Here is a 27,333-nt window from a genome sequence, read left to right on the forward strand (position 1 = left end):
AAGGAGCCTCAGGCCTGGCCAAGAGAGAGGGAGGGAGGGAAGGAAGGGGGTATAGGAGGTTGGAAGTGGGTTAGTGAGAGACTCTTAAAATCTAGTTTGATGTTTCCAGATTGCTGCTTGCTGCTGAGTAGGGAATTTGTAATAAAGGGATTGTGTGTGTGTGTGTGTGTGTGTGTGTGTGTGTGTGTGTGTGTGTGTGTGTGTGTGTGTGTGTGTGTGTGTGTGTGTGTGTGTGTAAGGGAAAGAGAGGGGGGGCGGCTCTCAGCGCTAGGCTCTGACAGTAATTTTTTGTTTCATGAGAGCCACTGGGTTTGTATGAGCGAAGCACCACCACAACGCGTAATATTTTACCACGAACAGTGCAGCAGAAGCAAGCCCCTTCTCCGCTACTCTTTCATCCGCGTGAGGCTACAATACATCGCGTTTCCCAGGAAAGCTGTGAAGCCAGCTGTATGCTATTGAATGATTGTGTTTGAGTCTGTTATTAAAGAATGTGAAACAATATTCTGTACAGTCGAGGCTAAAATGTTTGAGAATGACACAAATATTAATTTCCACAAATTTTGCTGCTTCAGTGTCTTTAGATATTTTTGTCAGATGTTACTATGGAACACTGAAGTATAATTACAAGCATTTCATAAGTGTCAAAGGCTTTTATTGACAATTACATTTGAAGTTGATGCAAAGAGTCTATATATGCAGCGTTGACCCTTCTTATTCTAGACCTCTGCAATCCGCCCTGGCATGCTGTCAATTAACTTCTGGGCCACGTCCTGACTGATGGCAGCCCATTCTTGCGTAAACAATGCTTGGAGTTTGTCAGAATTTGTGGGGTTTTGTGTGTCCACCCGCCTCTTGAGGATTGACCACAAGTTCTCAATGGGATTAAGGTCTGGGGAGTTTCCTGGCCATGGACCCAAAATATCCATGTTTTGTTCCCCGAGCCACTTAGTTATCACTTTTGCCTTATGGCAAAGTGCTCCATCATGCTGGAAAAGGCATTGTTCGTCACCAAACTGTTCCTGGATGGTTGGGAGAAGTTGCTCTCGGAGGATGTGTTGGTACCATTCTTTATTCATGGCTGTGTTCTTAGGCAAAATTGTGAGTGAGCCAACTCCCTTGGCTGAGAAGCAACCCCACATATGAATGGTCTCAGGATGCTTTACTGTTGGCATGACACAGGACTGATGGTAGCGCTCACCTTGTCTTCTCCGGACAAGCTTTTTTCTGGATGCCCCAAACAATTGGAAAGGGGATTCATCAGAGAAAATGACTTTACCCCAGTCCTCAGCAGTCCAATCCCTGTACCTTTTGCAGAATATCAGTCTGTCCCTGATGTTTTTCCTGGAGAGAAGTGGCTTCTTTGCTGCCCTTCTTGACACCAAGCCATCCTCCAAAAGTCTTTGCCTCACTGTGTGTGCAGATGCACTCACACCTGCCTGCTGCCATTCCTGAGCAAGCTCTGTACTGGTGGTGCCCCGATCCCGCAGCTGAATCAACTTTAGGAGACGGTCCTGGTGCTTGCTGGACTTTCTTGGGCGCTCTGAAGCCGCTCTCCTTGAAGTTCTTGATGATCCGATAAATGGTTGATTTAGGTGCAGTCTTACTGGCAGCAATATCCTTGCCTGTGAAGCCCTTTTTGTGCAAAGCAATGATGACGGCACGTGTTTCCTTGCAGGTAACCATGGCTGACAGAGGAAGAACAATGATTCCAAGCACCACCCTCCTTTTTGAAGCTTCCAGTCTGTTATTTGAACTCAATCAGCATGACAGAGTGATCTCCAGCCTTGTCCTCATCAACACTCACACCTGTGTTAACGAGAGAAGCACTGACATGATGTCAGTTGGTCCTTTTGGCAGGGCTGAAATCCAGTGGAAATGTTTTTGGGGGATTCAGTTCATTTGCATGGCAAAGTGGGACTTTGCAATTAATTGCAATTCATCTGATCACTTTTCATAACATTCTGGAGTATATGCAAATTGCCATCATACAAACTGAGGCAGCAGACTTTGTGAAAATTAATATTTGTGTCATTCTCAACTTTTGGCCACGACTGTACGTTAAATATTGCTAACTATTGCACGATTGTGTTCATGAGTCTATTAAATGGGTACTTTGACTGCTTTTCGTTAAAACATGTATGACTACAAATATGGTCATGGCCTAAAATAAAGGTTGTTCATATGGTTATATAAAGTGTGGTGCCTTGAAAGCACATCAGCTACAGCATGTTTGTTTGTCTGAAACGTTACACTATGCCTTTTAAAATTCCCCCACGAAACCTTCTCTGGAGATAGTTTAGAACCGCCACTGAATAGGCATTTAACTTGTCTATAAAGGAATGCTGCTTCTCAAGTAGGGCTAAAGTCCATCACTAGGCAACCAAAACTGTCAATCAATTTATCTCAAGCTGCCTGTGTGCAGACCACTCACTCCTAAGTACTTTGAAGTTTAAATACAATGACGTACCAATACGTTTAGTAGAAACAAAATGCATACCGTACCTTAAAAAAACAGGAAAATGTCGGAAACTTGGTCCGTTTCATCCAGGCTTCTCTCCTTCAGGCCATTAATCACCTTTTTGGATCCGAATCCGAGCATTGTCCGGGTTATGGTTGTGTTCTCCAGGTAACTTGGAGATAACCCCTCCAGTGAGGGTTATGCGACCTCGGCATTTGAAGCATCATATTCACTTCCAGGAGGACTTATTTGTGGTCTGTCGTTCCAGTTTGTAGGTGTAGCCTTCATGTGCCAGGATATTTTTTCTACACACAGAGAGGATGCATTTGGGTTCCATTGATTGTTCTGCTCCTCTGAGAATAATGATTGCTGAAGGTAGCAGTGTAAGATCTTTTTAAGCAGAATATTTGGATTATTAGCATATGAATGACTTGCAATTCGATTGCTGGACTATTGAAGCCATCCATCCAGTCTTTTTAATTGAAATGTTGGCCTTTTACATTTTTTTCCCCATTAAATGTTTTATATTCATAACTGATAACAATTCGGTATGCTATAACCTATAAATAATATTCTGCTCATATGAGCACATTCATTTTAATACATATAAAGAAAAGCAATGCGTAATTTAATGAAAATTGTTTCACATTCTTTAGTAAGACTCAAACAGAAATGGGCTATATAGCTGGCTTCACAGTTTCCCTGACAAATAGGCCTACAAGAACTTGCCGTATCTCGATGACGAGGGGGTATGCGAGGGGGTCTTTAAAAAAAATTATCTTTCTTTTACCCCCTTTTCTCCCCAATTGTTAGTTAGTCTTGTCTCATCGCTGCAACTCCCGTACGGACTCTGGAGAGGCGAAGGTTGTGCGTCCTTCGAAACCCAACCAAGCTGTACTGCTTCTTGACACAATGCCCACTTAACTTCTCTAGGGCCGGCGGGACGAAATCGTCCCACCTACGTAACAGCCAGTGGAATCCTGTGGCGCGTTATTCAAATACCTTAGAAATGCTATTACTTCAATTTCTCAAACATATGACTATTTTACACCATTTTAAAGACAAGACTCTCGTTAATCTAACCACACTGTCCGATTTCAAAAAGGCTTTACAACGAAAGCAAAACATTAGATTATGTCAGCAGAGTACCCAGCCAGAAATAATCAGACACCCATTTTTCAAGCTAGCATATGTCACAAAAACCCAGAAGACAGCTAAATGCAGCACTAACCTATGATGATCTTCATCAGATGACACACCTAGGACATTATGTTATACAGTACATGCATGTTTTGTTCAATCAAGTTCATATTTATATCAAAAACCAGCTTTTTACATTAGCATGTGACGTTCAGAACTAGCATACCCCCCGCAAACTTCCGGTGAATTTACTAAATTACTCACGATAAACGTTCACAAAAAGCATAACAATAATTTTAAGAATTATAGATACAGAACTCCTCTATGCACTCGATATGTCCGATTTTAAAATAGCTTTTCGGTGAAAGCACATTTTTCAATATTCTAAGTAGATAGCCCGGCATCACAGGGCTAAATATTCCATTACCGTACTTTGAAGCATGTCAACCGCTGTTTAAAATCAATTTTTAAGCCATTTTTCGCGTAAAAAAGCGATAATATTCCGACCGGGAATCTGCATTTAGGTAAACAGACGAAAGAAAATAAAGCATGGGGTCGACTCGGGCACACGCCTAAGCCCATTGTCCTCTGATCGGCCACTTGCCAAAAGCGATAATGTGTTTCAGCCAGAGGCTGCCTCGATATCATTCAGCTTTTTCCCAGGCTCTGAGAGCCTATGGGAGCCGTAGGAAGTGTCACGTTACAGCAAAGATCCTCAGTCTTCAATAAAAAGAGCCAAGATGAACAACAACTTGTCAGACAGGCCTCTTCCTGTTCAGAATCCTCTCAGGTTTTTGCCTGCCATATGAGTTCTGTTATACTCACAGACACCATTCAAACAGTTTTAGAAACTTTAGGGTGTTTTCTATCCAAAGCCAATAATTATATGCATATTCTAGTTACTGGGCAGGAGTAGTAACCAGATTAAATCGGGTACGTTTTTTATCCGGCCGTGTCAATACTGCCCCCTACCCCCAACAGGTTAACCCGGAAGCCAGCCGCACCAATGTGTCGGAGGAAACACCGTACACCTGGCGACCGTGTCAGCGTTCACTGCGCCCAGCCCGCAACTGGAGTCGATAATGCGCGATGGGACAAGGACATCCCTGTCGGCCAAACCCTCCCCTAACCTGGACGACGCTGGGCCAATTGTGCGCCGCCCCATGCGTCTCCCAGTCGTGGCCGGCTGCGACAGAGCCTGGACTCGAACCCAGAATCTCTAGTGGCACAGCTAGCACTGCGATGCAGTGCCTTAGACCACTGCGCCACTCGGGAGGCCACTAGTACGTGAGGGGGTCTGTGCATGGTGTAGTACCTTCCACCAAAAAATTTTGCTCAACAAAGACATGCTTATTCATATGCATGTGCTTGTGCATGAAAGGCAAATGAAACCAGCACTACAGTAATGCACTATTTGAAAAGTTTATTTCATGCAATCCACTGTATTCCAAGTATCCTGGAAGGATATTGACCTCATCCCATCAGTAGAGGATGCCCGGTTATTCTTTAAAAGTGCCTTCTTCACTATCTTAAATAAGCATGCCCCATTCAAAAATGTGGAACCAGGAACAGATATAGCCCTTGTTTCAGTCCAGACCTGACTGCCCTTGACTAGCACAAAAACATCCTGTGTACTGCATTAGCATCCAATAGCCCCCGTGATATGCAACTTTTCAGGGAAGTTAGGAACCAATATTCACAGGCATTTAGGAAAGCTAAGGCTAGCTTTTTCAAACAGGAATTTGCATCCTGTAGCACAAACTCAAAGTTCTGGGACACTGTAAAGTCCATGGAGAATAAGAGCACCTCCTCCCAGCTGCCCACTGCACTGAGGCTAGGAAACACTGTCACCACCGATAAATCCACTATAATTGAGAATTTCAATAAGCATTTTTCTACGGCTGGACATGCTTTCCACCTGGCTACCCCGACCCCGGTCAACTGCCCTGCACTCCCCACAGCAACTCGCCCAAGCCTCTACCATTTCCCCCAAATCCAGATAGCTGATGTTCTAAAAGAGCTGCAAAATCTGGACCCCTACAAATCAGCCGGGCGAGACAATCTGGACCCTCTCTTTCTAAAATTATCTGCCGAAATTGTTGCAACCCCTATTACTAGCCTGTTCAACCTCTTTCGTAACGTCTGAGATTCCCAAAGATTGGAAAGCTGCCGCGATCATCCCCCTCTTCAAAGGGGGAGACACTCTAGACCCAACCTGCTACAGACCTATATCTATCCAACCCTGCCATTCTAAGGTCTTCGAAAGCCAAGTTAACAAACAGATTACTGACCATTTCGAATCCCAACGTACCTTCTCCGCTATGCAATCTGGTTTCAGAGCTGGTCATGGGTGCACCTCAGCCACGCTCAAGGTCCTAAACGATATAACCGCCATCGATAAGAGGCAATACTGTGCAGCCGTATTCATCGACCTTGCCAAGGCTTTCGACTCTGTCAATCACCACATTCTTAACAGCAGACTCAACAGCCTTGGTTTCTCAAATGACCGCCTCGCTTGGTTCACCAACTACTTCTCTGATAGAGTTCAGTGTGTCAAGTTGGAGGGCCTGTTGTCCGGACCTCTGGCAGTCTCTATGGGGGTGCCACAGGGTTCAATTCTCGGGCCGACTCTCTTCTCTGTATACATTAATGATGTCACTCTTGCTGCTGGTGATTCTCTGATCCACATCTACGCAGACGACACCAAAGAAGGGCCAGAAGTATACAGAATGGGCACTGTGTTAACTAACCTCCAGACGAGCTTCAATGCCATACAACTCTCCTCCAACTGCTCTTAAATGCAAGTAAAACTAAATGCACGCTCTTCAACCGATCGCTGACTGCACCTGCCCACCCGTCCAGCATCACTATTCTGGACGGTTCTGACTTAGAATATGTGGACAACTACAAATACCTAGGTGTCTGGTTAGACTGTAAACTCTTTTTCCAGACTCACATTAACCATCTCCAATCCAAAATTAGAGAATCGCTTCATACTCGTCGCCAAACCCACTGGCTCCAGGTCATTTACAAGCCTTTGCTAGGTAAAGCCCCGCCTTATCTCAGCTCGCTGGTCACCATAGCAGCACCCACCCTGAAGAGGATGCAGAAAAAGGGGCCAGAGGGCGGGCAGCCTTCTGAGAATTCTTAGGCGATCGAATAAACCCCCACTTCCTTCCATTCTGCTAGCTAAAGTGCAATCTTCGGATAATAAAATCGATGACTTATGCGCAAGATTAAACTAGCAACAGGACATTCAAAACTGAAATATGCTATGCTTCATGGATTCGTGGCTGAATGACAACACTATCAACATACAGCTGGTTGGTTATATGCTGTACCGGAGGATAGAACAGCGGCATCTGGTAAGACCAGGGGCGGCGGACTATATATTTTTGTAAATAACAGCTGGTGCATGATATCTAAGGAAGTCTCGAGCTAGAGTATCTCATGATAAGCTGCAGACCACATTACCTACCGAGAGAATAGTCTCTGTTGCTTTTTACATACCACCGAAGTCAGAGGCTGGCACTTCGATAGCGACGAATGAGCTGTATTCTGCCATAAGCAAACAAGAAAGCGCTCACCCAGAGGCGGTGCTCCTAGTAGCCGGGCACGACTCCAACACCATCATTAAGTTTGCGGATGACAACAGTGGTAGGACTGATCACCGACAACGTCGAGACGGCCTATAGGGAGGAGGTCAGAGACCTGGCCATGTGATACCAGGACAACAATCTCTCCCTCAACGTGATCAAGACAAAGGAGATGATTGTGGACTACAGGAAAAAGAGGACAGAGTACGCCCCCATTCTCATCGACGGGGCTGCAGTGGAGCAGGTTGAGAGCTTCAAGTTCCTTGATGTCCACATCACCAACAAACTGTCATGTTTCAAACACCATGACAGTCGTGAAGAGGGCACGACAAAACCTATTCCCCCTCAGGAGACTGAAAAGATTTGGCATGGGTCCTCAGATCCTCAAAAGGTTCTACAGCTGCACCATCGAGAGCATCCTGACTGGTTGCATCACTGCCTGGTATGGCAACAGCTCGGCTTACAACTGCAAGGCACTACAGAGGGTAGTGCGAACAGCCCTGTACATCACTGGGGCCAAGTGTCCTGCCATCCAGGACCTCTGACACCGCCTGGTATAGAGGAAGGCCTTAAAAATTGTTAGACTCTAGCCACCTTAGTAAGAGACTGTTCTTTCTGCTACCGCACGGCAAGCGGTACCGGAGCGCCAAGTCCAAGAGGCTTCTATACAGCTTCTACCCCCAAGCCATAAGACTCCTGAACACCTACCTACATGTACATATTCCCTCAACTAACCGGTGCCCCCGCACATTGACTCTGTACCGGTACCCCCCTCTATATAGCCTCACTATTATTATTTTACTGATGCTCTTTAATTACTTGTTAATTGTATTTCTTATTCTTTAAACTGCATTGTTGGTTAAGGGCTCGTAAGTAAGCATTTCAATGTAAGGTCTACACCTTTTGTATTCGGCGTATGTGACTAATAAAATTTGATTTGGTCTGGGCATTCATGACAAGTTATAAATAGCTCTCTAAGGTCTGCAATGACTGACATGACAAGAGGAAAACTGCTGATGCACTACCCATTTTCAAAATTGCATCTTGTGCATTTTACTATTTCAACTTTCAGGAGTAAGTTGAAAGCTGGACTGAGTTCCTTTAAAAAAAACAGTTGTTCTAACCCCCATAATGCATCTCTCTCCTCCAGTCAGAAATGAGAGCCACATGTGTATCCCTGGCCTGTCCAAGCCACTAACCCTCCACCCTGGGAAATGCTTTTCCAGCATGTCTTTTACAGAAGCATATGGGTTTCAACTCACTTTATTGGTTGATATAATGAACATATATAACAGTGCTATTGGTGTTTTGCTTCATGGCCATTGGATGATTTGGCAACAGCAGGGTTTCCTCTGTTTACAAACAGTTAGGTCATTCTATCAGATACAGTGCCTTTAGAAAGTATTCATACCCTATGACTTATTCCACATTTTGTTGTTACAGCCTGAATTCAAATTGGATTACATAGATTTTTTTCCCCTTACCCATCTATACGCACTGCCCCATAATTACAAATTGAAAACATGTATTTAGAAATGTTTGTACATTTATTGAAAATGAAATACAGAAATATCTAATTTAAATAAGTATTCACACGCCTGAGTCAATATTTTTTAGAAGCACCTTTGGCAGCGATTACAGCTGTGAGTCTTTCTGGGTAAGTCCCTAAGAGCTTTCCACCCCAGGATTGCACAACATTTGCCCCTGAGAATTTTTCAGTCGCTGTCAAATTGGTTGTTGATCATTGCTAGACAATCATTTTCGGGTCTTGCCATAGATTTTCAAGGGGATTTAAGTGAAAACTCTAACTCGGCCATTTAGGAACATTCAATGACATCTTGGTAAGCAACTCCAGTGTATATTTGGCCTTTTGTTTTAAGTTATTGTCCTGCTAAAAGGTAAATTCTACTCCCAGTGTCTGGTAGAAAGCAGGCTGAACCAGGTTTTCCACTAGGATTTTCGCCTGTGCTTAGCTCCATTCTGTTTTTTTTTATCCTGAAAATCTCCCCAGTCCTTAACAATTACAAGCATACCCATAAAATGATGCAGCCACAACTTTGCTTAAAAATATGGAGAGTGGTACTTCGTAATGTGTTGTATTGGATTTGCCTCAAACAACACATTTTTGTCAGTATTACTTTAGTGCTTTGTTGCAAACAAGATGCATGTTTTGGAATATTTGTATTCTGTACAGGCTTCCTTCCTTCTTTTCACTCTGTCAATTAGGCTAGTATTGTGGAGTAACTACAATGTTGTTGATCCATCCTCAGTTTTCTCCTGTCATAGCCATTAAATTCTGTAACTGTTTTAAAGCCACCATTGGCCTCATGGTGACATCCCTTAATGGTTTCCTTCCTCTCTGGCAACTTCGTTAGGAAGGATGTCTATCTTTGTAGTGACTGGGTGTCTACCAATAGATGCCCTTCTTCGCAAGGTATTGGAAAACCTCCCTGGTCTTTGTGGTTGAATCTGTGTTTGAAATTCCCTGCTCGACTGAGGGACCTGAATGTGTGGGGTACAGAGATGAGGTAGTCATGTTAAACACTATTATTGTGCAACTTATTATGTGACTTGTTAAGCATACTTTTATTCCTGAACTTATTGAGGCTTGCAATAAGGGGTTGAATACTTATTGACTCAAGACATTTAAGCTTTTGATTTGTAATGAATTTGTAAAAATGACAAAAAACATAATTCCACTTTGACATTATGGGGTATTGTGTTTAGGCCAGTGACAATAAAACTACATTTAATCCATTATAAATTCAGGCTGTAACACAACAATATGTGGAAAAAGTCAATACTTTTAGAAAGCACTGTATAATGGGCCTGTTCTGCAGTCCTGAATCTAACTGTGTGGTAAATTATGCTTATTCATGTACTTCACACATTGTGCATAGGTCAATCAGGTTTTTAACATGCGATGTAAAGCTAAGTGAAGTAGGCCATGGGTCATACAGTACATGGCCTTTATGGACATGATGTAGATTAGTAATGCAGTTCTGGTCTATTTGATAGTCCAAAGCATTTCATAAAATGTGTCTATCATGCTATGTAAATAATTCCACACACCCATGCTTGCAAAGTACTTGAATGAGTAGTTGTGTGGTGGGGGTGGGGGGGGACAAGTCTGAAGCAAGAAATGTTCTGTGTGCACATTTTTATTTCCTTCATTAGAACAAGCTTGACAAGGTAAACAAACCAACTGCTTGAATCTATTACCAGAACTGAAGCACAAAATAGAAATCAAAGTCAGTATTGATGAATGAAAACAAGATTGGTCTTTAAGTATGTCACAGCCGTGGACCATAATGACATGGTGATTGGGTGTTCCATCGCTCGGCTTTCCAAATGAGACCAAACTAACCGCATTTCTGTTCTAAGAGTAACCGTGTCGATATAATCTCTGTTTTATTAGCTGACTATTGATTACATCGTTAAAGGTCCTGAAGAGTAATTCCTTACCACTGAAGGAAACAGTAAGTGTTTTCAGTCTGATTCGTGTCCAAAGAGTATGTAGACTGAAAGGTGGTTTCATTTAATTTCCCAGGTGGTAACTCAAGGACACCCACATTTAAAGACATTAGCCAGGAATCAAAACAAAAAGCCTTCACTAAGACCCACCTGCTCGGTTTACAAACAAGTGAAGGGGCCGCACTTTTGACTAGAAATGAAAGTTACAGAATTGACCTTTAACCCCTTACACTCATGTGAATTGGCCTATATGGGTAGGGATAAATTGAAATGTCTCTTACAGAAGAAATATGGAAGGCATATGCATAACCATGGTAGCGATTAAGAAGGAACAGTTTGGAGATTATAATAATAATTTATACAATTTCTATAGTCCTTTGTATAATCTCAAAGCGCTTCAAAAGCAAAAAACAAGCAAGCAATAATTTATACAATTTCTATAGTCCTTTTTATTATCTCAAAGCTCTTCAAAAGCAAAAAACAAGCAAGCAGTACATCATGAGTAGCCTAACTATAGTTAGGTCAACCAATAGAGGCCAAGTCTTTGAGTGCATGCATCCTTCAAAGATGGAGATGGACAGTTCATGGCTTGATTAGAGGAAGGTAGTCAAGGAGATGGTTGATGAAGTGTTTGGTGAGGATCATGTAGAGGGATAGTTTGGGAACCAGTCATGTAGCCACTGGAATTCTCCTTCACAATATATGGTACCCACTTGGGTGATGCCTCAGCAGCTCTGGGTGCCAGAAATCTCACCACACACTGTTCAGAGTAGTAGCCAGTTGTCCTCATTACGAGCCCTCTGCCTCAGCACCTCATTCCTTTACTGCATCTCCCATTCATCTCAAGCTTCAGGTGACTCTTCAATTTATGTTTTCAAAAGATCAGGAACCTGCAGCCAGGTGAAACAAAAAAGCTGGTACAGGCCTCCCGAGTGGCACAGTGGTCTAAGTAGCTGTGCCACTAGAGATCCTGGTTTGAGTCCAGGCTCTGTTGCAGTCGGCAGCGACTGGGAGACCCATGGGGCGGCACACAATTGGCCCAGCGATGTCCGGGTTAGGGGAAATTGGGGAGAAAAAGGGGTAAAAAAATGTTTACCTGGTACAGTATCCAGATGCATCATTCAATCAAAAATGATTATCCAGCTAGCTAGCTAGACAAGCCAAAAAGAGTTGCCCTGCCAGTTCATCTGCAAATCTGTGGGTCAAAACCACCAGACGTATGCAAAAAAACTCAATGTTATCAAAAACAAAACAGCTGATAAAAAAACGATTAAAAATATTTAAATATGTAGCTACATATTTATAGGAGCTCTCTGCTTAGGCTGCTGCTAGGGTGCCATGGCAACTGCAGAATATGGGAAAGTGATTAGACTAAGGGCACGTTTGTAAATTCACCCTGGCTATCTACTCCGATTTCAGACCACTCACGTCTGAGTGTGCCAGAGCGCAGAATAACTGATGAATTTTACGAACACTCAACACCCGTTGAATATGGCCGGTGTCAGTAAACATCGGCAAAAAAGCTTAATAAAATTTTTGCCAGCAGCACAGTTAGTCACAAATGCTCTGGATAACATTTAAACAGCCAGTAAAATGGTCAGTGAGGTATTCTCTTATTTCTGTTTGGAAGTAGCTAGCTAACTTTAGCCAGTTAGCTTGGGTGCTTGACTGTCATTGTAAGGTCAGAACGCTTCGATCAACCCTACTCCTCAGCCAGAGCGTCCAGTTTGCACACAAAACGCTCCAAGAGCGAAACACTGAATTTACAACGCCCAGAGCGCAGTCTGAGTGTTCTCTGGCAATTTACGAATGCACCCTAAAGGTGAGGACACAGCAGTTCACCTGACACGACTGAATCCAAACATTACACAGTTGATTTTATGTGCATTTTACATTATCTATACTTTCTGCCACATTTGTTGATATTGAAATGTGAAACTACTCTGGGTACATTCCATAACATGATAAGAATATCAGAGAAAAAAATTATGACGATTTGAGTGAGGTCTAACTGGTGTTTTTCCAAGTGGCCGCAAGCCTCCCCAAAATGTGCACAATTCCTAGGTAATTTCAATGCACTTTTATGACACAGTCTTCAACTAATAGGTGCTTCTTTTTTTTTTAGCTCTCCTAGCTGTGCCGTTGAGGAACTCTAGAGAAGCACGCTTGTAGTTGTTTTCTTTGGAACACAGCCATACATCTCCGCTTTTACGCAATTATTGTTGTTTATACAATCCAAAAACGGTCCGTTATAAATCACAATCTGGGTAAGGTAGGCATAATTTGAAAGGTTGTCCCATTGCCAACCTGACTAGTTATACTGAACACAAATATAAATGCTACATGTAAAGTGCTGCTCCCATGTTTCATGAGCTGAAGTAAAAGATCCCAGAAATGTTCAATATGCACAAAAATCATATTTCTCTAAAATGTGTTTACATCCCTGTTAGTGAGTATTTCTCATTTGCCAAGATTATCCATCCACCTGACAGGTGTGGCATATCAAGAATCTGATTAAACAGCATGATCATTACACAGGTGTACCTTGTGCTGGGGACAATTAAAGACCAATCTAAAATGTGCCGTTTTGTCACACAACACAATGCCTCAAGTTTTGAGGGAGTGTGGAATTTGCATGCTGACAGCAGGAATGTCCACCAGAGCTGTTGCCAGATAATTGAATGTTCATTTCTCTACCATAAGCCACCTCCATAGTCGTTATAGAGAATTTGGCAGTACGTCCAACTGGCCTCTCAACTGCAGACCGCGTGTAACCACGCCAGCCCAGAACTTGCACTTCCGGCTTCTTCACCTGTGGGATCGTCTGAGACCAGCCACCTGGACAGCTGAAGAAACTGAGGAGGATTTCTGTCTGTAATAAAGCCCTTTTGTGGGGAAAAAAATAATTTTGCTTGGCTGGGCCTGGCTCCCCAGTGGGTGAGCCTATGCCCACCCATGGCTGCGCCGCTGCCCAGTCATGTGAAATCCATAGATTAGGGCCTAATTTATGTATTTATTTATATTGACTGATTTCCTTATATTACCTGCAACTCAGTACAATCGTTGAAATTGTTGCATGTTGTGTTTATATTTTTGTTCAGTATAAATGATAAAATACATTCTTAAGTGTTTCACAAGGCAATTCAGAGAAGCAGATACAAATTTTGGTGCGCAAAGAATTAAGTCATGAGTGCATTCAGATGCATGGTCCGTGGCCAAATTTCTACACAATACAACAAACAGGCTCATTCAGTTCAGGACAACCTAGGGTATCACCCCATATCATCTTGTAGCTGTACATCAAACACAATGATCATAAACGTTGACACTGTATATCACAAGTTTTAAGATATGGAAATGTGAAGTGCACATTTGGACTCACGGGTGTTTTGGTTTATCTCATCTTTCAAAATACATTGAGTCCTCGTTGACAGCGTTTCCCTCTCTCGGACAACAAACAATTTGCTAAAGTTGCCTAATTGGTGGGAGGGATGGGGGCAACTTCTGAATATGAGCACTGAGCGCAACAAGAACGGCTATCACTAAAAACCCATACAGAGCTGTGAAAAAGAGACCCTTAGCTCTGATGTCATGTATAGCATGTTACTGTACAGCCACTGCGTTCCAATTTAGGTACTTATCAATGTCTAAATCTGCCATTTTGAACCTGTATACGGGTATGAGGGTAACGGGTTTAATGAGATGGTTAGAAACGTTTGCTGTCAGACATCAGTTGTCATCTGCGTATGACTACATCATCTTATTCTTGGCCCAGCTGCAGCGGCTTGTTGCCCGACATCGCCCTCCACCCCACCTCCCCAACACTGGAGTGCCCCCTCCCTTGCCCCCTAGTTTCGTCTGTCTTCCCCATCTGTGTACCCAGCATGCTCTGGCTTTGCTACTTCTACGGCTGCTGGGTAGCACTCCAGAACACAGTGCCACAATATTTAGTCAGACCTAAGTGACGTTGTAGGGTGAAGGTGAGGGTGACGGTACAAACTAGATGGTGAATGTGGTTATTTTCACATACATGTACATGAAAATAATCACCACAAATGTTTGTTGTAAAATGTTTCAAAACCTCTAACAATGTTAGTGGGTCACTTAACATTTACTTCCAATTTGCAGCAACTGCCTGGGTAATGCATGGCATCACATTTACACCAGATGGTAAACCATTAGTTGGCTATGGAGAGGTGAGGGGTGTTTGTGCCATCAGCCATGATAACATTTTTAGAGAGATAGAGAACAGGAGAGGTATCCTGACGTATTCTTCCCCAGTAGGGGAGCCTTTTACCCAGACTGTAAGCACAGCCTAAGCCCCTGATACTTCCAACCCCCTGCTCCTGGCATCCAGTCAGGCTATGAACTCATCCCAACCAAACCCCCCCCGGGTTGTGTTCCAGGCTCCCAGCCAAGCCCCACAGCCCCTTTATGGGCTTATGGAGATGGCCATAGAGGACTGTATGTTGGGGGAGAAGGAGAATAACTCATCTGGGTTCCATAATCTCACAAATCTCAGGGTAGGAGGTGTGTGTGTGTGTGTGTGTGTGTGTGTGTGTGTGTGTGTGTGTGTGTGCGCACTAGCGCACATTCTACAGTATTTGTGGGAGCTTGTTTGTATGTGTGGTAGCCTTCAAGACGTGGAAATTAGTTCTCGGAAAGACAAATCTACTGCAAAGAGAAAACAATAGGCTGCTTTAACAGAGCTGTGTCTGGGCTGGAAGGAGGAGGGGCTAATGGGAGATTGACCGCGGATAGATGAGCAGTGTGGGATGCAGGATCTGACAGTTGTAACAGGGTTGACTCCGAGGAAATCACTACCATCGGCTTTAGTTTCTGTTTCTTTTCCGTTTCTGCAACGTAAACTGCCCTCCTCTGAGCAGTGTAGGAATCTTGGAGAGATGTTGTTGAAACATGAATACCATAGTAAGTAATATGATATGACTAGGTAAGACCAACCACATTTAGCATGAGTATCCACATGCCCTGTTACAATCTGATCAGTCACAAGGCAGTCATAGTATTGCTATCGGAGTCGCATAGCTACATACAATGCGTTGAGGTCAATCTGTCCTGTTTAATTGAATCCCTCCCTTACAGTTTGCCTACTGCCCCAGCTCGTCCATTTGTCAATGTGTGTTCAACATTTTAATCATGCAATGAGTGAACCGATGTGGATGAATATTAACATGCTGACTACACTGGGCACGCACGTGCGTCTGTTGATTTTGTCCATCCATACCAGACGCGATCAGAACACCATGAAATATCAAAATGAACTCTGAACCAACTATATTAATTTGGGGACAGGTCGAAACACATGAAACATTCATGGACATTTAGCTAGCTAGCGTGCTGTTGCTAGCTAATTTGTCCAGGGATATAAACATTGGGTTGTTATTTTACCTGAAATGCACAAGGTCCTTTATTTCCTGGATATTTGTACAATTTGTACCTATTTTGAGTTACACAAAATTGTGTGTTCTCGACAATTAATCCACAGATAAAAGGGGAAACTTAGTTTCTAGTAATCTCTCCTCCTTCAGTCGTCTTCTTCTGTGGACTTTATATGGCGGTTGGCAACCAACTTTAAGGTGCATTACCAGCACCGACTGGAGTGTGGACCTCAGTTCTGCTTTCAATCACCCACATGGGTATATGCTTCTAAAAACCAATAAGGAGATGGGAGGGGCAGGACTTGCAACGCATCAAAAAAGAACCAAATTAACATGTATGTGTACATTTATTATGCAATGCTCGTGCACGTAACGTGAGCGGTGTGGTCAGCATGTAAGACAGTTGTTTTTTATGTCAAGTCAGTATTCATGTCTAGTCCTTGTTTCATGTATTCATGTCAGAACAAGGCTGGCTACAGCAGTGGCGTGTCTAAATGTAATGGGACATTAGCGAAGTCGCTGTAGCATGTCAAAAGACAAGGAAAGGAGTTGCCTTGAACAGGGTCAAAGGCTCAGAGCAGATCTAGGGTCACACATGCTTGCGGTGTACTGAGTACAAATGAGCTCATAGCATGTGAGCTTTCTCTCTCACACACACACACACACACACACACCCTCCATCCCTGCCTCTGTCTGACTGAGATGCATTATTAATATTGAGGCAGAGAGCTAGGATTTGAATGACAGTGAGATGTAGGGGGCTTATTAACCTCTTGGGGCTAGGTGGGACGCTAGCGTGCCACCCGTGGTGCACTCCATCAACAGCAGGTGCATTTCAAGAGCGGCAAATTTGAATCCAAATAAATGTCAAAATTCAAATTTTTCAAAAATACAACTATGTTACACCATTTGAAAGATAAACATCTCCTTAATCTAACCACGTTTTACGATTTCAAAAAGGTTTTACGGCGAAAGCATAAATTTTGAGTATGTTAGGACAGTACATTTACAAGAGTTGTGTGTAATGTTTTGTCAAGTCAAAGACAGGGTCACCAAAACCATAAAACCAGCTAAAATGATGCACTAACCTTTTACAATCTCCATCAGATGACACTCCTAGGACATTATGTTAGACAATGCATGCATTTTTAGTTCTATCAAGTTCATATTTATATACAAAAACAGCGTTTTACTATGGCATTGATGTTGAGGAAATCGTTTCCCTCCAATAACCGGCAGTCAAGTCAGCGTCAGAAATTAAATAATTAAAATTAGAAAACATTGGTAAAATATTATATTGTCATTTAAAGAATTATAGATTTACATCTCTTGAACGCAATCAACTTGCCAGATTTAAAAATAACCTTACTGGGAAATCACACTTTGCAATAATCTGAGCACTGCGCCCAGAAAAATACGCGTTGCGATACAGACTAGACGTCATGTTGGGGAGATCTAAAATCGAAAATACTATGTAAATAATCCATTACCTTTGATTCTCTTCATCAGATGTCACTTCCAGGTATCACAGGTCCATAACGAATGTAGTTTTGTTCAAAAAAGCTCATCATTTATGTCCAAAAATCTCCGTCTCGTTAGCACATGATGTAAGCCAGCCGGACTTCTCGTCATGAACGAGGGGAAAAAATATATTTCCGTTCGTTCAAACATGTCAAACGTTGTATAGCATAAATCATTAGGGCCTTTTTAACCAGAACATGAATAATATTCAAGGTGGACGAATGCATACTCTTTTATAACGTATTGGAACGAGGGTACCCAACATGAACTAGCGCGCCAGGTGTCTAATGGGACATCACCGTTCCATGGCTCTTGTTCGGTCAGATCTCCCTCCAGAAGACTCAAAACACTTTGTAAAGGCTGGTGACATCTAGTGGAAGCAATAGGAAGTGCCAAAATATTCCTAAACCCCTGTGTTTTTCAATGGGATAGGTTTAAAGTCAATACAACACATCAGGTATCCACTTCCTGTCAGAAAATGTCTCAGGGTTTTGCCTGCCAAATGAGTTCTGTTATACTCACAGACACCATTCAAACAGTTTTGGAAACTTTAGAGTGTTTTCTATCCATATATAATAAGTATATGCATATTCTAGTTACTGGGTAGGATTAGTAACCAGATTAAATCGGGTACATTTTTTTTATCCAGACGTGCAAATGCTGCCCCCTAGACCCAACAGGTTAAACATAGGCATCTATGTGGGTAGCCTCTTTCACAGATGTCAAGCATAAAACAACCAAGGACACCAAGCCCCTTATGAATAGGAAGACCTATACTGTTGATGTGGCAAAACAATGAGAATAGTAGTTATAATGCCAAGGTGTACCGAGAAATATTGTGTGATGACTGAGGTATTTCTGCTTTGTATTGATTTATTTTGTTTCACCTTCCACTTGTAATGTATAATACTGGGTTTGTATAAGTGGCTCACTTTTGTTCAACATTTGTGGCACAAATCTAATCGATTTGTAGATCAAACCAATATGTCATTTTGTAATTTGGGTGACGACCTACAGTCGTGGCCAAAAGTTTTGAGAATGACACAAATATTAATTTCCACAAAGTTTGCTGCTTCAGTGTCTTTAGATATTTTTGTCAGATGTTACTATAGAATACTGAAGTATAATTACAAGCATTTCATAAGTGTCAAAGGCTTTTATTGACAATTACATGAAGTTGATGCAAAGAGTCAATATTTTGACCCTTCTTTTTCAAGACCTCTGCAATCCACCCTGGCATGCTGTCAATTAACTTCTGGGCCAAATCCTGACTGAGGGCAGCCCATTCTTGCATAATCAATGCTTGGAGTTTGTCAGAATTTGTGGGTTTTTGTTTGTCCACCCGCCTCTTGAGGATTGACCACAAGTTCTCAATGGGATTAAGGTCTGGGGAGTTTCCTGGCCATGGACCCAAAATATCTATGTTTTGTTCCCCGAGCCGCTTAGTTATCACTTTTGCCTTATGGCAAGGTGCTCCATCATGCTGGAAAAGGCATTGTTCTTCACCAAACTGTTCCTGGATGGTTGGGAGAAGTTGCTCTCGGAGGATGTGTTCTTAGGCAAAATTGTGAGTGAGCCAACTCCCTTGGCTGAGAAGCAACCCCAGACATGAATGGTCTCAGGATGCTTTACTGTTGGCATGACACAGGACTGATGGTAGCGCTCACCTTGTCTTCTCCGGACAAGCTTTTTTTCCAGATGCCCCAAACAATTGGAAAGGGGATTCATCAGAGAAAATGACTTTACCCCAGTCCTCAGCAGTCCAATCCCTGTACTTTTTGCAGAATATCAGTCTGTCCCTGATGTTTTTCCTGGAGAGAAGTGGCTTCTTTGCTGCCCTTCTTGATACCAGGCCATCCTCCAAAAGTCTTCGCCTCACTGTGCGTGCAGATGCACTCCCACTTGCCTGCTGCCATTCCTAAGCAAGCTCTGTACTGGTGGTGCCCCGATCCCGCAGCTGAATCAACTTTAGGAGACGGTCCTGGCGCTTGCTGGACTTCCTTGGGCGCCCTGAAGCCTTCTTCACAACAATTGAACCGCTCTCCTTGAAGTTCTTGATGATCTGATAAATGGTTGATTTACGTGCAATCTTACTGGCAGCAATATCCTTGCCTGTGAAGCCCTTTTTGTGCAAAGCAATGATGATGGCATGTGTTTCCTTGCAGGTAATCATGGCTGACAGAGGAAGAACAATGTTTCCAAGCACCACCCTCCGTTTGAAGCTTCCAGTCTGTTATTCGAACTTAATCAGCATGACAGAGTGATCTCCAGCCTTGTCCTCGTCAACACTCACACCCGTGTTAACCTCTCTTGGGTATGTGGGATGTGACCGTCCCACCTGCGGGACACACTATTCAACAGCCAGTGAAATAGTAGGGCGCCAAATTCAAAACAAGAAAAATCTCATAATTCAAATTTCTCAAACATACAAGTATTAGATCCCATTTTAAAGATACACTTCTCCTTTATCCAACCACATTGTCCGATTTCAAAAAGGCTTTATGGCGAAAGCATAGCATTAGATTATGTTAGGACATCACCTTGACAAGAAAAACCGATACAGCCATTTTCCAAGCAAGGAGAGGCGTCACAAAAACCAGAAATACAGCTAAAATGAATCACTAACCTTTGATCTTCATCAGATGGCACTCATAGGACTTCATGTTACACAATACATGTATGTTTTGCTCGATAAAGTTCATATTTATATCCAAAAACCCCATTTTACATTGGTGTGTAATGTTCAGAAATGTTTTGTCTCCCAAAACTTCCGGTGAATGAGCACATCAATTTACAGAAATACTCATCATAAACGTTGATAAAATATTAAACTGTAATTCAAAGAATTATAGATACTCCTCTCCTTAATGCAACCGCAGTGTCAGATTTCAAAAAAACTTTACAGCGAAGCACACTTTGCAACAATCTGAGTACAGCATTCAGACACGAAACGAAACCAAACCCGCCATTTTGTGTAGTCAATAAAACTCAGAAATAATATTATAAATATTCACTTACCTTTGATGATCTTCATCAGAATGCACTCCCAGGAATCCCAGGTCCACAAAAAATGTTTGTTTTGTTCGATAAAGTCCATAATTTATGTCCAAATACCTCCATTTTGTTTGCGCATTCAGTCCACTACTCCAAACGCAGGAAGCGTGCAAATCTGTCACGACGAAAAGTCAAAAAAAGTTATATTTACGTTCGTGGAAATATGTCAAACGATGTATAGCATCAATCATTAGGATGTTTTTAACATACATTTTCAGTAATATTCCAACCGGACAATTCCAATGTCTTCAGAAAAGAAAAGGAACACAGCTCACACTCACGTGAGTGCGCGCCTCTGAGCTCATGTCATTTCCTCACTCATCTGACTCCAGGCCCTCTCGTTCGCTCAATATTCACAGTAGAAGCATGAAACAACGTTCTAAAGACTGTTGACATCTAGTGGAAGCCTTAGGAAGTGCAAAATGAACCCTAAGTCACTGTATAGGCAATTGGCAATCACTTGAAAAAACTTCAAACCTCAGATTTCCCAGTTCCTGGTTGGATTTTTCTCCGATTTTTGCCTGCCATATGAGTTCTGTTATACTCACAGACATCATTCAAACAGTTTTCGAAACTTCAGAGTGTTTTCTATTCAAATCTACTACTAATATGCATATTCTAGCTTCTGAGCCTGAGTAGCAGGCAGTTTAATTTGGGCACAACCTTTCATCCGGACGTCAAAATACTGCCCCCTACCCTAGAGAAGTTAACAAGAGAATCACTGATATGATGTCAGCTGGTCCTTTTGTGGCAGGGCTGAAATGCAGTGGAAATGTTTTTGGGGGATTCAATTCATTTGCATGGCAAATAGGGACTTTGCAATTAATTGCAATTAATCTGATCACTCTTCATAACATTCTGGAGTATATGCAAATTGCCATCATACAAACTGAGGCAGCAGACTTTGTGAAAATTAATATTTGTGTCATTCTCAAAACTTTTGGCCACGACTGTACACACCTTGGGACTCAACATCACACCAGCCTGGGACCTGGCCGCAGCGTGGCGATCCATTTTCCAAGGCACTATGCTCCAAAGAGCGTGCAAAGATGAGTGAGTGAACTATCCCATTAATGTCCTGTGTATACTTAGGCGTAGTGATCCTTCATCCTTGGTTTGTCGACAGTGTCTTTGCTTCGTGTTACTTTATGATTAGATCTACAAACCCAGAACACACATACTCTGTCTAGAACTGTTCCATCCTGACTGTTTGATAAAGATGTGTAGTCTAGTCTAGCACACTCTTGGGAACCAGATCACTGAAGGAAATCAATAAAATAGGGGAATAGCGCTGTTTAGGTTTACCCTGATGGAGTTGAAACACGGGTTGTTGTACACAGTCTACGTGGGTGTGTGTTGGCGGCAGGACAAGGGCTTCCAGTGACCAATATTATTGTTAGATTTTGCTAAGTGAATTGAATCCTATTCCCACAAGGCATATGCTATGTAGGGTTGCTGTTTTATAGATAAGTGTGTGCATGCTTCTACATATGTGTATGCCTTTCGGTTTCCCCAAAGTCCCCAAAGACTTAATTAGTTTACTTTTCACCCTGCTATTCATTCAAGCATGAAACTGAATTGAGAAACTCTCGCTCTCATTTTAATATCAGTGCCCCCAGCTGCCTCCTGTCTCTTGCTCTCTCATCCATCCATTTCCCTCTCTCTCCATCTCACTTGCCTTATTTCCTTCTGTCAACTATGGTTTCCTGGAACTATAAAAACACAGGGAAAAGTCAGTTGGTCTGAAGTCAATTCCCCTATCAATGATAATCCCCCTTTTCCTCTCAACCCATAATGCAACAACATTGGGTGCTTTAGCATTTCCTCTGACATCCTGTGCAGTGTTATCGCTTCTCATCCTAATTACGCAACACTGATTAAAGAACGATAGCACGATCCACCACTGCAATCCAGCAGGTCTTCATGATGGTCTAAAAACCGAATGCAGGGTAAACTCGAGTATAATATGTCAACAAGGTGGGATATTTGAGAGGGTCCCTAGCTGTCATAGCAACAGAAAACATGATGCCCCAGCACTGATCCCAGGACAGGGTTAATGAAAATGGAGGCGTCTTCTCTGCCTTAACATCTGTTCTCATGCATTAGTTAACAGGGAACCTCTCCAACAGGGATCAAGTGTCAGCTGGCCAGGCAGGTAGGTAGGCCAAATAATGATGTACAACAGGGGGACTGGGAGGATAGGAAGGAATCACAGAGGATTTCAAGGATTGCTTAGGGAAGTGTGCGTGTAGTGACAAAAACTGCATTCTCCTCCCAGGTCTCTCTGACAAGGGGCAAAATCTAGATACAGAGCTTCGCTTGGTAAAGGGGATCAGCAATGCTTTGGGTGGAGTTCTGTGGTAACAGCAGGTAGACAGATTGTGGTTGGAGCAAATGGCTTTAATCCAATAATTGTACACGCAAATAGTTGCTTTGAGGACAAGCCTTGCTTTCGTCACTTTCTTTCACGCTTATTATTTGTAAAGGATGGCAGGCAGCATGCTTTAATAATGTTTTCAAATGTTTTTAGCAGTCAGTTTCTCATTGCCCCCTGTGGGTTCTGTGCCTCAGAGTGCCAGTTGTCTTGTGACATTTACTGGGTCCTCTCAGTGAGGGGGGGAGAGTGTGACAGGAGTTTCACAGGAGTTGCGTGGTCACTCTGTCAGCGTCGGCCCAGGCAACGGATTAGTGTCCAATCAGAGTGGATTTGATGTTTCCTGATGGCACATGAGACTTAGCAGGGAGATCTGTATTCATTTCAATCACCCGCCTGCCTGCCTGAGGGCTACTAGCGGGGTAGTGTAAATCTCTCCTGCTCATTGAACGAGACCCAGCAAGTCATTGACAACAAAATCAAGTGATCAGACCCAGGTAAGTGTCCCGGGCCACAGATTTGGATGGAGGTTTGCCCTTACGTAAATGAGCAGAATCCTCAGAGATACTTTTTAGTTGGTTCACGTAACGTCACGATGGGCAGCAGAATTAAGCAGTCTTTATTTAGACTGTAATCCCTCATAGCAATCGCCGGAGTGGGTAAAATGTCCCAGAGTAGGGGAAGGATAAACCCTACTGGATTAGTACAAGCCCCTGCCTACAATCCCATCCCACCCCCTCCAATATTCCCTCCTTTCGTGTTTTTTTCCTCTCACCGCATCGGGTAGCCTACATGGTTGGTGGCCAGCACAAGTACGGATCCTGTCATTGTGGTTCAATGGAGTAGTTGGGGCTGCCTTTGCAGCATTTGCACAGTGTAGTATCCTCTACCTTCTCACAACTAGCAACAATATTTCCATAGATTAATTATTCAAGGATTGCCTGTCAAGGGGGAGCCACTGAATAGAAAGGACCTCAGAAGAGCCCCCAAAAATTACAACTGGATATCAGGTGAAACAATATACCCCACTGCTTCATCTCTTTTTGCTCCTCCTCCGTCCTCCCTCCCTCCTTCCCACTCTTTTGATGTAAATTGTAACTGAAGACTTGAAAGAAAACACCAACTACTCCCTGCTTGTTTTTTGTCCTCAGTAAAGCTGTCCAGTTTTTTTCTCTCCAATGCTCGTCGCCAGCAAGCAGTTGAGTATCGGTCGCTCCCACAGTTGGGACACCCTGGGGGGGAATGAGGGTCAGTGGGCTGGGGGAGAAAGCGCGTATGACCAACAAGGCAGGATAGCGGGTCGACGAAACTCGCTGTCTTACGGGGTTGAGGGAGGAGGTTACTACGAGACTCCCCCTGGGATGCGTCCTCCGGACCTGGATCTGAAACGAGACCCCTACTCCTACCAGGACTCTCTGTACAGCCAGCAGGGCTACGCTACTGATCCCCGGGGAATGAGAAAGGGCTCAGTCCCTGAGCTAAACAACTACGACCGTCCACCCATGGCTAACAGTCACCGAGGATTCATCGCCTCCCAGGACTATTATCCCCATGACCCTGCTATGGCTCCCCGACCACCGGAGGACCCCCGGGGCTTCTACCGGGTGGAGCAGCAGCCTCAGCAACAGCCTCACCCGCTCAACAGATCCCCGTCCCACTACGGGATGAACCCAGTGGGACGGCCACCATGGGACCAGGGACAGGGAGGGAGGCCCTTACCTCCGGGTCCTTTGTCTTCTTCTCCTCTTCCTCCTCCCCCTCCTCCGCCAACTGCCCATGGCATTAACCAGGTTTACAATCAGCCTGCAGCTGTAGCCGCAACCGCTGCTGCCAATATGATGCCAGATGGCCAACGCTCTCCTGCTCACTATGGAATGGAACAACCCTCTTCACCTCGTTACGCATCTGAGCCACCCCCTCTAGCTGGCCAGACGGTCTATACCGACATCAACAGCCATCCCATGGACCCTCGACAGCAGCCTGCAGCCACCTGCCTGGTGGTGGACCCTAACACTCAGGGGCTGGATGGGAGTATGCAGCAGCGAGGTATGATAAGGCAGGAGTGCACATTGCCCTACAGCGTTCAACTACAACAAGCTCCGCAGCCCAACATGCAGGCCTACAACCCCAACCCTCCTCTCGCCGCCCCTGTTCCTGCACCTGCACCTGCTCCTGCCCCTCTTCCTATCCCACCTGCCCCTGTAGCCCTCCCCCCTCCACCTCCCACAGCCCACCAGACGCCTGTAGCCCCAGTGGATCACAAGAGAAACGCCGACCCAGAGTTCCTGGCTCTGCTTCGAAACGAGGGTCTCTCAGAGAGTACCATCTCCTCACTTATCCAGCAGGGCTTTGACACAACCGGCATGCTGGCAGTCATGGAGGAGAATGACGTACGCTCAGTGGCTCCCAACCTAGGGCAGGCGCGGGTGCTGTCGCGGGTGGCCATCAGCGTCAAGAGGCCCTTAGAGCCCCCTCCCACGCCCCAGCAACAGGCCCTCATGCGGGGCCGCTCCAACAGCTTCAGCCACCGCTCTGACATGTACCTCCAGCAGCAGCAGCACCAGCAGGCCATGGGCATGGACCCCCGGCTGATGCCACCACAGACCCCTGGTACCATGCAGACCATCTCCCCCACCATGGCTGAGGCCCTGGCCAGGAGGCCCAACAGCGCTCCCTCTCAGCACCTTCTGGAAACCACACAGGGCTACCCAGGACCTCGTACCCCAGGGACCTACAATGGTGCCATGGTCCCTGTCCAGTCCCGGCCCATGTCTGCATTCTCCCAACACCCGGGTGTCCCCATAATGCCGGGCATGCAGATGATGGCTGCCATGCCCCAGCAGATGCAAGCCATGCAACAACAGCAAATGCCAGTGGCCATGCCTGCCCAGCCGTCACCTCAGCAGGCCCCAAGGGCATACTCCACCAACTACACAGTGCCCATGGAGCTAATGAAACGGGACCGCAGCCTGCAACCCATGCCGCCCATGCACAGCGTCCACCCCAACCCTCAGATGATACGCAAGGCTGGGGGCACCCCGTCCGATGGAGCCATGATGCCCGTGGGTACCACCATGCAGAACCAGAGTGCTATGGCCACCAACCAGAAGCTTAGCCGCCGTACCGGCCCACCTGTCATCGTCTCCACCATGGCATCACCAGATACAAGTAAAGCTTACTTTTATCCCCTCAACCATTCCCTCCTCTTCCTCCTCTCCCCTAGTCCTCCTGTATAGAATGTCTCTTGGCTGTAGTGTATTTGTTGGCTACTGAAGGAGTATGGTTACTGAAAGAGTATGGTTTCTCTTGGGTTATATAAAACATTTTAGTTATAGATTGTTTTCTATTTGAAATGAAAGCTCTGGTTAGATAACCATTCGCTCTGTACTCTAAGACAACAATTAGGTATTGTGTTTTTGCAATCAAATTAATAATTATTTTATACCCTTATCATGATAGCACCTTTCTCAAATAACAGTTGAATATTTAAGGCTATGAAACTGCTCTCTTTATGACAGCTATTTGGCATGAATTGAATACAGGATACTGTAATGCAGTGCTCTTTAACCAAGTGCCCGAAAAGGGCTATTTATCTGGTTCCCACTCAACGTTGAAGTGTTTGAGATACTTTTTCGGTAGATTGATATGAATTTATCTCTTTGCTGCTTTCACATCATTTCAATCTACCCTTTGGCTGTGTGGAGCTCTGCTTATTATTAACCTGTGTATGTGCCTTTGTATTGGATTGACAATGGATAAACATCTCAACTTAATAACCTCTACGGGATCGGTGTCCCCTCCACGGGACAGTTGAGCTAACGTAGACTAATGTGATTAGCATGAGGTTGTAAGTAACAAGAACATTTCCCAGGACATAGACATATATGATATGGGCAGAACACTTAAATTCTTGTTAATCTAACTGCAGTGTCCAATTTACAGTTGCTATTGCAGTGAAAGAATACCGTGCAATTGTTTGAGGAGAGTGCACAGTTATGAACTTGAAAATTTATTAATAAACCAATTAGGCACATTTGGGCAGTCTTGATGCAACATTTTGAACAGAAATGCAATGTTTCATTGAATCCGTCTAAAACTTTACCCATACACTTCTGCCATCTAGTGGCCAACATTTAAATTGCGCCTGACCTGGCATAGTACATTACGGCCTTTCTCTTGCATTTCAAAGATGATCATACAAAAAACGTTTTTATCTTTTACCAGATCTAATGTGTTATATTCTCCTACATTAATTTCACATTTCCACAAACTTCAAAGTGTTTCCTTTCAAATGGTATCAAGAATATGCATATC

General features: G+C 43.9%; 1 protein-coding gene across 6 annotated transcripts in view; it reads left to right on the forward strand.

The window, feature by feature from the left end:
* The window catches only part of ctbp2a (C-terminal binding protein 2a), a 137,135-nt gene that overhangs the window by 62,272 nt on the left and 47,530 nt on the right, over positions 1–27,333 (forward strand). For 2 of the 6 annotated variants that reach the window (XM_014204365.2, XM_014204384.2), the window contains exon 1: positions 23,805–26,187. The exons of 2 other annotated variants lie outside the window; for them this stretch is intronic. In XM_014204365.2, the coding sequence (XP_014059840.1) occupies positions 24,198–26,187 (1,990 nt within the window). In that variant the 5' untranslated portion in view covers positions 23,805–24,197. Of the gene's footprint in view, positions 1–23,804; positions 26,188–27,333 lie in introns of those variants that run through there. 2 more of the 6 variants (XR_001329193.2, XM_014204375.2) reach the window with 1 other exon arrangement.

Source organism: Salmo salar, chromosome ssa01 (genome assembly GCF_905237065.1).
Source record: "Salmo salar chromosome ssa01, Ssal_v3.1, whole genome shotgun sequence".
Classification (NCBI taxonomy): Eukaryota; Metazoa; Chordata; class Actinopteri; order Salmoniformes; family Salmonidae; genus Salmo; species Salmo salar.